The sequence below is a fragment of the Eubalaena glacialis genome, chromosome 15 (assembly GCF_028564815.1).
Source record: "Eubalaena glacialis isolate mEubGla1 chromosome 15, mEubGla1.1.hap2.+ XY, whole genome shotgun sequence".
NCBI classification, from domain to species: domain Eukaryota; kingdom Metazoa; phylum Chordata; class Mammalia; order Artiodactyla; family Balaenidae; genus Eubalaena; species Eubalaena glacialis.
In genome coordinates, this window is record NC_083730.1 from 90,570,335 (window position 1) to 90,583,952 (window position 13,618).

Consider the following 13,618-nt stretch of genomic DNA (forward strand, 5'->3'; position numbering starts at 1 on the left):
CTGCATCCATTTCTTAGTCTCTGGATCATTCCCTTCAAGGTCCACGGTCCAGCGTGGGTTACCTCCGCCAGTTTGTAAGGAGGGGAGCAGGCACCCGATCCCACTTCCACCAGACCACATGCAGTGGGAGGAGGTGAGGAAGACGCCCAGACGAAGCAGCGGAGGAGGTGAAGTGGATGCCAAATAGCCAAAGCAAAAAATCGATGAGCGCGGTATATGCGGATTACCTGTTTGTTTTTATGAGTGATCAAACAAGAACTGAATACTTTCATAGGTCACTTAATGGAAATCAATGTGGCCATTATTTGTTCTTGTTTGTCGTCCTAACCAGACTGCATGCTCCCTGCGGAAAGGGGCCATGTCTATTCTAGTCACTGGGATATGTCCATGTGCCTGCAGCACAGTGGCACTCAATAAGTATTTCTTGAAGGAATGAACAAGGAGGTAAATAAAATTATATATATATATATATATATATATAGTGGGAGAGTGAAATTGTCCACCCCAAAATGTCTCTTTGGCATGCGGATTATTATTTATTATTATTTCTAGCTGTAAACAATCAAGGCCCAAAAGACTCAGGAAGAACCTTTGACCCTCCCCCTAACTGCCCAGAGAATGTCGATTGAGGACCAGGAAGGGAGCATCACCATAGGTAACCACAGTATGAACTAGGTGTGGAGACAGGGAGGAACCCATCAAGGTCTGTTTGTTAAATTCCTCTCTGTGCCCCATTGTCTCTGCCTGCCCCAGCAAACATTTGTTCACCAAACATTTGCTTTTCCATCTCCATGTGAATTGCCTTCCTTCACTTTGAGGTCCCAAAACCCTACCCTCCACATCCTCTTCTGTCTTTAGCTGATAACTTAGTTTTCCTGGGTCTCTCCCATGTATACATGTAATTAAACTTGTGTTTGATTTTTCTCCTGTTCATCTGTCTCACGTCAATTTAATTCTTAGACTAGCCAGAAGAACCTCGAAGGGGAGAGGAAAATTTCTTCCTCCCAGACAATATACATACAATTATATGCATATGTGTATATGTATTCATACATATACATATGAAGGTACATATACACAACGATATACATACGGTTCATGTAAATGAACACGGAAGTAAATGAAGATATCCAAGCCTATTGAAGGTTTGCTCACAAACGTCAGCATATTGCGTCAAAGGATGACACAATAAGGGGTAATTGCTACATTAAATAACAGCTGAGCACCATTTTCACTGCCAAGAACACTCTTTCCCTGAGGGAAAATCACTGAGTAAACACCAGGGACCAAACATAATGGCCACATTGATTTCCATTAAGTGACCTATGAAAGTATTCAGTTCTTGTTTGATCACTCATAAAAACAAACAGGTAATCCGCATATGCCGCGCTCATCGATTTTTTGCTTTGACTATTTGGCATCCATTTCACCTCTTCCGCTGCTTCGTCTGGGCGTCTTCCTCACCTCCTCCCACTGCATGTGGTCTGGTGGAAGTGGGATCGGGTGCCTGCTCCCCTCCTTACAAACTGGCGGAGGTAACCCACGCTGGACCGTGGACCTTGAAGGGAATGATCCAGAGACTAAGAAATGGATGCAGCCAAACCTGGTCTTCAGCCTCCCCAACAATTCTCTTAGTAGCCTTTGTCACCTCCTAATAAATTCCCTCGGGCTGAAGCTGGACTGATGCGGCATCCAAGGGGGCACTCACTGGCTGAGCTGCGTAGCCAGGTCTTCACTGGGGTCTCGGATCTGACCAGGCTCCGTGCAGAGACGTGGACAGAGAGAGAGGGAATCACTGCAGCATGCACTGCGATTATTCCCTAATAATAGGCTGAGCTCTTTTTCAGGACATATTAACTAACAGAGTCAGTGCAGGCTAGAGGTGTGTCTGCCAGGACAGGGGAGCCCAGGGCCTGGACTGCATACAGCATTCACGTTGGTTCCTGCCGTGTCCAATGGCCGGGCTCAGAAGGCAATTATCACACTCTTCTTTGGAATAGTATTGCTCTGCTTTTTGAATGGCATTACCTTTCTGCCAATGATTTATAAAATAGGAGAGTAAATGTTCTTGTGTGTGCTTTGTATTTTAGATGCGATACGTATGTTTCCTTCTGTGGTCATTCTTAGCAAGAACATTTCAAAAGCGGGATCTCAGTCCCCTGTGAAATCTATCTAATCCTTCATTACTGTTTACTGCTGGCAAGTTAGTTAACACCTTTGGACCAAGATTGCATCATCTGTGTCAGGCAAAGTGTAGTCTTGCATGGCTGTGTAGTAGAGTGGTTGTGTGCTAGCTGGGTGCACTTCACTGCTCCGGGCCTCAGTTTTCCCCATCTGTAAAGTGGGTGTGAATAAGAAAACGTAACCTGCCTCATCGTTTCTTGAGAGGCCAAAATGAGTGCATACTTGGCCCAGCGCCTGGTTCGTAGGCGGCATTGTACGGGCATTACATGAAAGAACTTTCTGTGCTGATGTTTCCTTTCTGTGTTGACATGCTAGAATTCTGTTTTAGCTGCAGAATGGTTTAAGGCATTGGTTTTCTCTTAAAGCTTCTTTGATCTCTTGGTCCAACCATCTCGGCAAAGCATGTGGTTTCTGCTTGCGGGGGGCGGGGGGGCCTGGAGTGGGTGCATTTTCTGATACTCTTTGGTAAGCAGTGTGGTAGGAACATTCGGCTCCAGCATGACAGCTTAATGACTTTCCACCATAATTTCGTATATCAAAGATGATTTTCCTTAAGCCTGGGAGTTGAGACAATATACTTTGCTGGAAAGTAAATAAGCTCAGAAGGAGGAAATGAGAATTTTCTTTGCTACTTGCAGTGTTTTCACTTTTTAAAATTTCATAACATGTGCTTTCATTAAATAAAAATATCTACCCTTCTTTTTTCCTTGCCTTGTGTTTTGTTCCCCTTGGCTTCACTAAGAGATTTGAAAATGAACTGATGCGGAAGACACACCCAGAAAAGTTTAATGCAGTTTGTACTTTCAACTTGAAACTTGCTGTTGTTATACCTTCAAAATTTTAGTTAAAGGGTTAGGTATTTCAGCTGTCTTGTAAAGAAAATTTTTTTCCCTTCATGAATTCTTTTCCCCTAAATAGTTAATCATGAGAGCAGAAAAGTGTTAAAAAAATTAAAAACAACGGGGCTTCCCTGGTGGCGCAGTGGTTAAGAATCTGCCTGCCAATGCAGGGGACACGGGTTCAAGCCCTGGTCCGGGAAGATCCCACATGCCGCGGAGCAACTAAGCCCGTGAAACACAACTACCAAGCCTGCAAGCCACAACTACTGAAGCCCATGTGCCTAGAGCCCGTGCTTCGCAACAAGAGAAGCCACCGCAATGAGAAGTCCGCGCACCACAACGAAGAGCAGCCCCCACTCGCCACAACTAGAGAAAGCCCGCGCGCAGCACCAAAGACCCAATGCAGCCAAAAATAAATTTATTTTAAAAAAATTAAAAACGAAGAATTTCTAACTAAAATTTATCACAAGTAAAACATGCATGTCAGAATTAATGTGAATTGCCAAAAGAAGCCTTTCATTGCACTGTTTATCTTTTCATGACAGGATGTTAGGGTTATAATGCAATTCAATGGTTTAGGATAATTTGAATGGAAAGGATCAGAAGTGGGAAATGGAAAGGTAGAGCCAGTATAGAACTAGCATGACCTTGGGAGGAAAATGAACATGTCTAAGGAGAAGAGATGGACAAGTACCCCAAAAAGTAGACCCACTTTTGGTGGGAGTTTGGGAGGAGATGTTACTTCTGGTTTGGATAACTGGGCAAAGTTTCTCCGAAAGGTGACATTTGTCTGTGCCTTGGGGGATGAATGGGTTTTAGGGATGGAGGGTGGCATTCCTGGTGGAGAGGAAAACATGCAATTAGGAGAGAGGTGAGAAGTGGAGAGTAAAGGTTACGGAGTCCATGCTCATACTGATTGCCGCACGACAGGCCAGTAAATCAAGAAACGAGTAGCTGGGGCAAGGAACAGCAACTTTATTCGGAAAGCCAGCAGACCGAAAAGATGGTGGCCTAGCGTCCCAAAGAACCATCTTACCTGAGTTAGAATTCAGGCTTCTTTTATACTAAAAAGTGGAGGGGGTGTGGTTGGTTGTCACAAACTTCTTGGAATCCTTTGTTCTTGCAGCTGTCCGGGAAAGTCAGATCAGGCTGTTCCTGTAAACTTCCAACAAGACAAATGTTATTCTCTGTTCTGCAGCTTTTTATCTCCCTATGAATGGAAAAGTGTTATAGCTTTAAGAATGGGCTCTTGTATATTTCAGGCTACAGGCAACATTCTTAACTTGTAGCAAAAGCAGTAGAATACAAAAGTTAAAGTAAAAGAAACAGATCCAATATGGAGTCAGATTTGTTCTTCCCTGTTACATAAATAAGTAAGTAGGGAGGGGTTCCGTAACCCACATGTGCTTTGTATAAACTATATGATAAAAATCCTTTGAGTAGAAACCAGAGGGGCAGTGGAACTTGGGTAAGAGTGCCATCTCCAGAGTCAGACTGCCTGAGTTTGACTCCTGCCCCAGCACCTTCCTAGCTGTGTGATCCTGGCTAAGTTACACCAGCTCTCTGAGCTCCACTGTCCTCCCTCCTAAAGTGGGGATAATGATTGCAGGATTGTTGGCAAGAAGTAATGCACACATAGGACTTGGCGTAGCTTAGGCCCAGAGTAAGCAGCGAGTGAGTACTGACTGTTAATAACAGCAGTAAGCAATAAATCATGGAGGGCTTTGAGTTTATTCTTTAAAGATCTTTCTAGCAATAGCATTGTGTTTGTAGCTCCTTGTGTCCCTCTATAACCCCACTGTTGCCCATAGCTTGCAGAGCTCCAGCCTAAGGACAAGGGGGCCGAGTAAGGAGGTCTCTGTACAGTGGCTCCTGCAAAAATGACTGCCTGCAAGTCCACGGAGGGTGAAGCCCCCAGGAAGCAACTGACTAAAAAAGCCTCTTGCGAGAGTTCTCCCTGAAGACCTAAAGAGACATTTCTCCAAAGAAGGCATACAGATGGCCAACAGGTACATGAAAAGATGCTCAACATTGCTAACTATTAGAGAAATGCAAATCAAAACTACAATGAGGTACCACCTCACACTGGTCAGAATGGCCATCATCAAAAAGTCTACAAATCATAATGCTGGAGAAGGTATGGAGAAAAGGGAACCCTCCTACACAGTTGGTGGGAATGGAGAACAGTATGTAGGTTTCTTAAAAAGCTAAAAATAGAGCTACCACATGATCCAGCAATCCCACTCCTGGGCATGTATCTGGAAAAAACTATAATTCAAAAAGGTACACGCACCCTTATGTTCATAGCAGCACTGTTCACAGTAGCCAAGACATGGAAACAGCCTAAATGTCCATTGACAGATGAATGGATAAAGAAGACGTGGTTATATATATATACAATGGAATATTACGCAGCCATAAAAAAGAACGAAATAATGCCATTTGCAGCAACATGGATGGACCTAGAGATTATCATACTAAGTGAAGTAAGTCAGACAAAGACAAATATCATATGATATCCCTTATGTGTGGAATTAAAGTATAACACAGATGAACTTATTTTCAAAACAGAAATTAGCTCAGACACAGAGAACAGACTTGTGGTTGCCGGGGCGGGCGGGGGCGGGAAGTTGGGGGGTGGAGGAGGGATGGAGTAGGAGGTTGGGATTAGCAGATGCAAACTATTACATATAGAATGGATAAACAACAAGGTCCTACTGTAGAGCACAGGGAACTGTGTTCAGTGTCTTGTGACAAACCATCATGGAAAAGAATATGAAGATTACATATATATACATATATATATATATATATATATATATATATATATATATAACTGGATCACTTTGCTATACAGCAGAAATTAACACAACATTGTAAATCAACAATACTTCAATAAAATAAAATAAAAAGAGTGCACCCTGTACTGGGAGAGGTGAAGAAACTCATCGTTACAGGACTGTAGCAGCTTGCGGAAAAAAGACGTTATCACGTCCACTGAACTTCTGATTGGCAGGCATTCCTTCCCGTGTCTGGTGCGAGAAACTGCTCAGAACTTCCAAACAGATCTGCACTTTCAGAGTGCAGCTACCCGTGCTTTGCGAGAGGCCAGCAAGGCCCGTCTGGTTGTCTTTTTGGAAGACACCAGCCTGTATGCGATCCATGCCCAATGTGTAATAGTTAGGCCAAAGGACATCCAGCCAGCATGCTGCTTACAGCGAGAACATGCCTAAGACAACTCAGATGGGAAACCTTTCATTGTTTAAAAAAAATTCTCTTCTTGTTTGATAGTTCTGAACGTTAGATTTTTTTCCCCCCAATGGATGCAAAAGGTACCTAAGTGTATGATTGTTGAGTGGAAAAATAGAGGGCAGAAATCAGGGATTGGCAGTTTTTTCATTTTCATTTTGTATGTGAATTTTTTTTTTAATTATTATTTATTTATTTATTTTTGGCTGTGTTGGGTCTTCGTTTCTGTGCGAGGGCTTTCTCTAGTTGCGGCGAGCGGGGGCCACTCTTCATCGCGGTACACGGTCCTCTCACTATCGCAGCCTCTCTTGTTGCGGAGCACAGGCTCCAGACGCGCAGGCTCAGTAATTGTGGCTCACGGGCCTAGTTGCTCCGCGGCATGTGGGACCTTCCCAGACCAGGGCTCGAACCCGTGTCCCCTGCATCGGCAGGCAGATTCTCAACCACTGCGCCACCAGGGAAGCCCCTGTATGTGAATTTTTAATGTAAAAGCAGAGACGGTAATTCAGGTCATAATGTTTCAGCAAACAAGTTTCAGAAGTTGAATTTTATAAAAATTATAAATAAACCTGTTAAAATATTCTGGATAATGCCAGCGTTTGGATTTTCTTAAAGCAAGTAAATTTCTGTTTTTAAAAATTTTTATTGAAATATAGTTGATTTGCAATGTTGTGTTAGTTTCAGGTGTACAGCACAGTGGTTCAGTTATACATATATACATACATGTATCTCTGTTCTTTTTTAGATTCTTTTCCATTATAGATTATTACAAGATATTGAGTATAGTTCCCCATGCTATAAAGTAGGACCTTGTTGTTTACCTATTTTATATATAGTAGTGTGTATCTATTAATACCAAACTCCTAATTTATCCCTCCCCTCCTCCCTTTCCTCTTTGGTAACCATAGTTTTGTTTTCTATGTCTGTGAGTCTATTTCTGTTTTGTAAATAAGTTCGTTTGTATCATTTTTATAGATTCCGTATAAAGCGATATCATATGATATTTAAAACAAGTAAATTTCCAGCTGATGGCAACTAAATGGTCTTTGCAGCATTTTAATCGTACGGTAGATTCCATCCATTCACTACACTTTTCTGAGTTGCTTTACATACATGTGTTTAGTGGTTTGTGTCTTCTGTACTGTTCCTGCAAGTTTGTTTTTAAAATAAATTAAGCTATAAAAAAAGTCTAGGAATAATTTCAATTTCTTTAGGCATCCAGATTTGCTGTGTTCACCGTCAAAGTGATGTCATGATCTCGGGGATGTAAGTGTGCTTTGCATTTCTGGTTCCTTGGGATACATCTCAGGCGTATGAGTAGTTTGAAGGATTTGGGGTTACACACACACACACAGCATTTCCTTGCCAAATGGAACTTAAATGAAGTTTCTGGAAAACACAAAATTATTCAGTTAGTATGATAAACTCTCTAGGTATATCATATTCATTAAACTGACTTGGTTTGTAATTCCTGGTACCTACTGGTGAAGTGTGAATGAGAATAGAAATTGAATCTGCTTTCACTTCTAAGCTCATCAGCAGTAACAGGACAAGCCGGCAGACACTGCCTTCGTAAAATGTGTTTACACCCTCATCTGCCTCTATCTTTGAAGACACGTTTAGAATTTTGTCTTACACGTGCATAAATTTAAGAATATTTTGTCAGTTATTTTAAAATTGTTTTCATTGTTAGTAAAACCAGTGGAGGGGTGGTGCAGGGCAAAACCAGTCTATTGATTGTTTCACTGAAGAGTTTGCAGTTAGATGAACCAGATGTGATGAATATATTCTGCAGCTCCATCCTAACTAGGCTTATGGGAACGCTGTGACAGATGGGAAAGTATCCCTTAAGATCCTCTTGGTACCTCAGTAAGTAAATTTACCTGAGAAGAGCTCATTGTGCACGAAGAGTATTATAGTTTGGCTTCTGATGGTTGGGAATAAGGTGTGCTTCTCCGTGGATACGATGCTTACCTTCAGGTGTTCAGGTGTCTTTCTCTTGCTGAGAAGTGTGGCAGTGTCACTGGGAACGTACACATTTGAGATTAAGTGTATACATATTTTTGTATTAGTGGTGCAATCTGCAGCTTTCATTCTTATTCTTTTTAGAAGGGCTTTGATATTTAACTGTTTTCTTCTACTACTCGTATAGCAGTTACTATGTCTCAGAAATAGTTGTAAGCGCTGAACGTGTTTCTCATTTTACGAGATGAAGAACCCAAGGCCCAGAGACGTCCATTAATGTATGCACAGCTATGTGGCTAGTGACTGGTTTTTGGGGGGATTTCACCCAGGTGATCTGTCTCCAGAGCCCCTCTCAGCCTGTACCGCCTCTCTTTCTGGCCTCTGGATATCTACATACAAGTTTGCTTAAAAACACATGGCATCAAAAATGTTGGTATAGCGTATCAGCTTGAAAACACTGCTATTAATTTTTGCATTAATTCAACAAACATATTGACCACCAGGGATGCAATAGGACAAAACACGGTGCCTGTCCCAAAAGACACATTTCCTCCAGATGTGAAATAGGAGTGAAATGCAGACTCAAGCTTATTAGATTGTAACTAATTAAAAAGTTGGACTTGGTTTTTTAATTAATTAATTTATTTTTTATTTTTGGCTGGGTTGTGTCTTCGTTGCTACGCGTGGGCTTTGCTCTAGTTGCGGCGAGCAGGGGCTACTCTTCGTTGCGGTGCGTGGGCTTCTCATTGCGGTGGCTTCTCTTGTTGCGGAGCATAGATTCTAGGCGCATGGGCTTCAGTAGTTGTGGCTCGCGGGCTCAATAGTTGTGGCTTGCGGGCTCTAGAGCGCAAGCTCAGTAGTTGCGGTGCACGGGCTTAGTTGCTCCGCGGCATGTGGGATCTTCCCGGACCAGGGCTCGAACCCCTGTCCCCTGCGTTGGCAGGCGGATTCTTAACCACTGTGCCACCAGGGAAGACCTGGACTTGGCTTTTTAAAACTTGAAATATAATTCGTATGCCATAAAATGCGCCATTTTAAAGTATATAATCCAGTGGTTTTTCGTATAGTCACAAAGTGTTGCTACCATCACTCCTATCTAATTCTGGAACATTTTCATCACCCCCTCAAAAATCCCACACTCATTAGCAGTCATTCCCCATTCTCCCCACCCCCCCAGCCCCTAGCAACAACTACTCTACTTTCTTTCTCTATGGAATTGTCTATTCTGGGCATTTCACATAAGAAGAGCCACAATGCATGGCCTTCTGTGTCTGGCTTCTTTCACTTAGCATCTTGTTTTCAAGGTTCATCCACGTTGTAGCATAAATCAGTACTTCATTCCTTTTTGTGGCTGAATAATATTTCATTGTATGGACAGACCACATTTTGTTTCCCATGTATCAGCTCATGGATGTGCCCTTGGCTTTAAAATTGTGTGTCTGGGAAGGCTCCCTGTTAGAAATAAAATTTTAATGTGGTCAGATCCTTTGTCTTAGATGTACCAAGGGTTCCAACTCCTTCTGCCTCAAAGGTTTTATGACAAAATCTACCACTGTAATGAACCAGACAATCCTTTCATTGAAGTGTTGTGTTGTCAGATTTTCCCTTGACGATAAATGACTTCTGTTTCAAGACCTTAAGTTGGGTGGACGGCTCTTGCGCTTTTGTACCTGGGGCTTCACCAGGCTCTTATCTTACAGGCCAAACAGGAAACAGGAATACAGTTGGCCCCCTGTATCTGTGGGTTCTGCATTTGTGGATTCAACCAACCATGGATTGAAAATATTCAGAAAAAAAATTCCAGAAAGTTCCAAAAAACAAAACTTGAATTTGCTGTGCATTGGCAACTATTCCATTGCATTTATATTATATTCGTATTGTAAGTAATCTAGAGGGATTTAAAGTATACAGGAGGGTGTGCGTAGGTTATATGCAAGTACTACACCATCTTATATAAGGGACTTGAGCATCCGCGGATTTTGGTATCTGAAGGGGTCCTGGCACCAACCCCCTGTGGATACTGACAGACGACTCTATATGTATATTTCTTTAAACTTTCTCTCCAGTCCTTCTCTTTTCCTTATTACTTTGTAGTAGCTGGACTCAGGGGTATTGTTTCCTATTTGATTTGTTTTTTCCCTTTCTGAATTGTTACGTTTGGCTCTGTTGCCATAATCTGCAATTCTCTTGAGACTTAGATTCATTTCCGGCTTTTCCTAAAATTCATCTTTGTCTCTTTTCAGGTTGATCCAGTGTTCACAAGGGAAGTAAAAGCCAAAGTAAAGAGGTAAGTGTAGGTGTTTTGCAGGAGAGGAAACCTAGTGACTGATAAATGATCCCAGTTCCCAGCACTCACCGTGTCCCAGGCTCTGTTCCCAGCAGTTTACTAATAATTCCTCCTTTAATCACCTGTGCGAGCAGGGTGATCCTGTGCCATCCTAGGCGCTATTATTTTCCCCATTTACAAGCCAGGAAGCTGATATCCTAGAAGCATCAGCAGTTCCCTAAGGGGCGGCAGCATGGACACACGTGTGAAGACGTGCAGCCTCACTAGGTCAGGAAATTCCCAGGAAACCCACTTTGAGGTTACAATTGTCACTGATCACATTGGCCAAAACTGAAAAGACTTAAAACATCTGCTGGTGAGGGTGAAAATTGCTGCCACCCCTTTAGAGGGCAATTTGTCAGAGTCTTTGTTATCAATTGCATTTGTCTGTCAGTAACCCAATAACACTGGCTTACACACCCTGGGGCTTAACTGCTCACATAAAAAAATCTGAGGTCATTGGTCCAGGACCAAGTAAGACTTCAGCTCTTGTCTTGCTGTCCTGTGGTCCCTACCTGTGGCTTCCATCCCTAAGGTGACAGTGGCTGTAGAACTCACGCATCACATTCCGAATTTTAAGTGGGGAGATGGGGAAGGGGAAGAGCCAGAAGGGTTACCTCCCATTTGGGTCAGCCCCCTTTTTTTTTTTTTTTTAATTAATTTATTTTATTTTTGGCTGTGTTGGGTCTTCGTTTCTGTGCGAGGGCTTTCTCTAGTTGCAGCAAGCAGGGGCCACTCTTCATCGCGGTGCGCGGGCCTTTCACTGTTGCGGCCCCTCTTGTTGCGGAGCACAGGCTCCAGACGCGCAGGCACAGTAGTTGTGGCTCACGGGCCTAGTTGCTCCGCGGCATGTGGGATCTTCCCAGACCAGGGCTCGAACCCGTGTCCCCTGCATTGGCAGGCAGAGTCTCAACCACTGCGCCACCAGGGAAGCCCTGGGTCAGCCCCTTTTTATGTGAATTTCCTCACACCCTCAGGATTCCAGCTTCTCTCACTGGCTACACCATCACCCCAGGGGACTGGGAAACTGATTTCATCCCCATATGCAATCAGGTGTCTTTATGTTGCTCATAGATACAGAATCCATGTATGTAAAAGTATAACCAATTATGTGAAAGGATAACCTCAAAATCCTGAGACTGGTGGAGAGGGGTAGGGGATGGGGAAGAATGTCTGTATTTTTGGGTGAAAAAAAAAAAGAAAACAAGGCAAAACCTATGTGACAAAGTGCTGGGAACCTGGGTATTGGTTGAGTTTCTCTATTTTACTATTTCTCTCTGTTTATGATACATCTATGATTCTCTTTCTGTGTATCTTTAAAAAAAGAATTTGAAGAAAGGTTGCATTATTAGGAAACGTTTGTTTTCTAAATCATTCAGAGAAAAAATGGCAAGAGCTGTATCTCTGACGTCCAGTATCTGAGAAGCACGTGTCTCCTTGGTCAGAGGGCTTCAGAATGACAGCGGGTGTGTTAACAGGTTTCCTCTCTCTCTTATCAGGGATGGATATAGAATAGATTCTCACTCCAGTATGGTTTTCTGTATTGAATCCTTTAGCAGTAATGCTTCCCTGTGGATCTAGGGTATTTCTCCAAAATCGTCGTCTCCCCTTCTCCCAGCCCCTCCCCGTAAGATTCCCAGCCGTAAGCTGTCTTTCTGCTCCCTGTTGTTCCAGGACCGCTGGGGTACGATTGATCGGGGAGATGGCTCAGGAAGACCTCCACGCGGTCGTGAAGAATTGCTTCGCGGTGGTGAATAGCTCTGTCTCTGAAGGCATGTCAGCCGCAATCCTGGAGGTAATGATCTAACGGGTACTGAAAGTGGAAATATGAAATTGTCCATCACCCCTTTTCTCAGTTATGGAGGTGATGCCTTTGTCAATAAAGTTGTGCCCTTCTCAAAGCTAACAAAGTGAAACGGCATTTCCTCGGGAGTTCTCAAGTCCTTTTTAAGTTCTGTCTGGGACTTAAGAATACTATTTTCTTTCTCCTTGCCATTTTTCCTTGCCAGCTACAAATTGAAATAAAACTAAGACAGTGTCGCCTCTCTGACTTGCCACTTAGCTTCAACGGGAAGGCGGCTGAGGCTATGAAGAGTCGGGACAGGATGTGGGGTGAAGGTGTGTTTTGTAGGGAGCCTCCTTTTGTCTTGATTTCTTCTCCCTCTTTTCAGTGTGTCCTATGATCCCAGAATTTAGGGGATAAGAAAGGGTTGGGCTTGGATTTCCCTGGCGGTCCAGTGGTTAAGACTCTGTGCTTCCACTGCAGGGGGCAAGAGTTCTATCCCTGGTTGGGTGGCACAAGTTCGATCCCTGGTTGGGGAACAAAGATCCCGCAGGCACTGGTGCAGCCAAAGAGAAAAAGAAAGAAAGGGTTGGGCTTGTGCACATGGCAGGGGGGGTGGGGCTTCCTACACGGAGGAGAGTAGTTGCAGATGTACAAGGCGGTGGGGATGAGGGTGGACCTCATCTCTCTGTCTGCTGTTCAGCTCTGAAAATCTCTTACGCTACTTGGGCTAAGTGTGCACAGCCCAGCACAGCCCTGCAGTCTGTTGCTGGAGTTATCTGTGTTTTGCAGGGAGAGGCTGAAATAAAAAGCCCCTGCCCTTGATCCTGGCAGCCTCTGGATTGAGTGTATCAGCTCTTGGGTTAGAGGGACTTAATCCAACCTCACAGCCCTTTGCAATCTCTTCTCCTCACTGAGCGTTTTACGTGATGGGGTGTCTTACCAGGATATCTTAAACTGCTTCGTGCTGGTGACCTAAGTAATCCCCAGCGTGCCTCTAATGCAAAAGGATTTTCCTTTCCCTTATTTTGCTGTCGGTTCACAGCACACTGGGTTCCTTTTCAAGAGTGATCTTAGCAAAGAGGAGACTCTGTCCCTCCCGTCATAACCAGCTTTCAGTGCTGGATTTTCTTCATATCATTAAATCACAAGCCATCCCTCGCATGGAATCTCCTTTAGTTCTCACACAATAGATGCCTTGTAAGTCCTCTTGGTTAGCGCATGGTAAAACTTGCTGTAGAAACAGAAACATTTGGCGATTGGCCCTCCAGG

The 13,618-nt window shown here is 43.5% G+C and overlaps 1 protein-coding gene across 1 annotated transcript in view; it reads left to right on the forward strand.

Annotated features, from left to right (window-relative positions):
- GLT1D1 (glycosyltransferase 1 domain containing 1) overlaps nt 1-13,618 on the forward strand; it is a 94,437-nt gene that overhangs the window by 57,751 nt on the left and 23,068 nt on the right. Inside the window, exons 9-10 of the mRNA XM_061169358.1 lie at nt 10,481-10,524; nt 12,238-12,358. Coding sequence (XP_061025341.1) covers nt 10,481-10,524; nt 12,238-12,358 — 165 coding nt within the window. The remainder of the gene's footprint in view (nt 1-10,480; nt 10,525-12,237; nt 12,359-13,618) is intronic.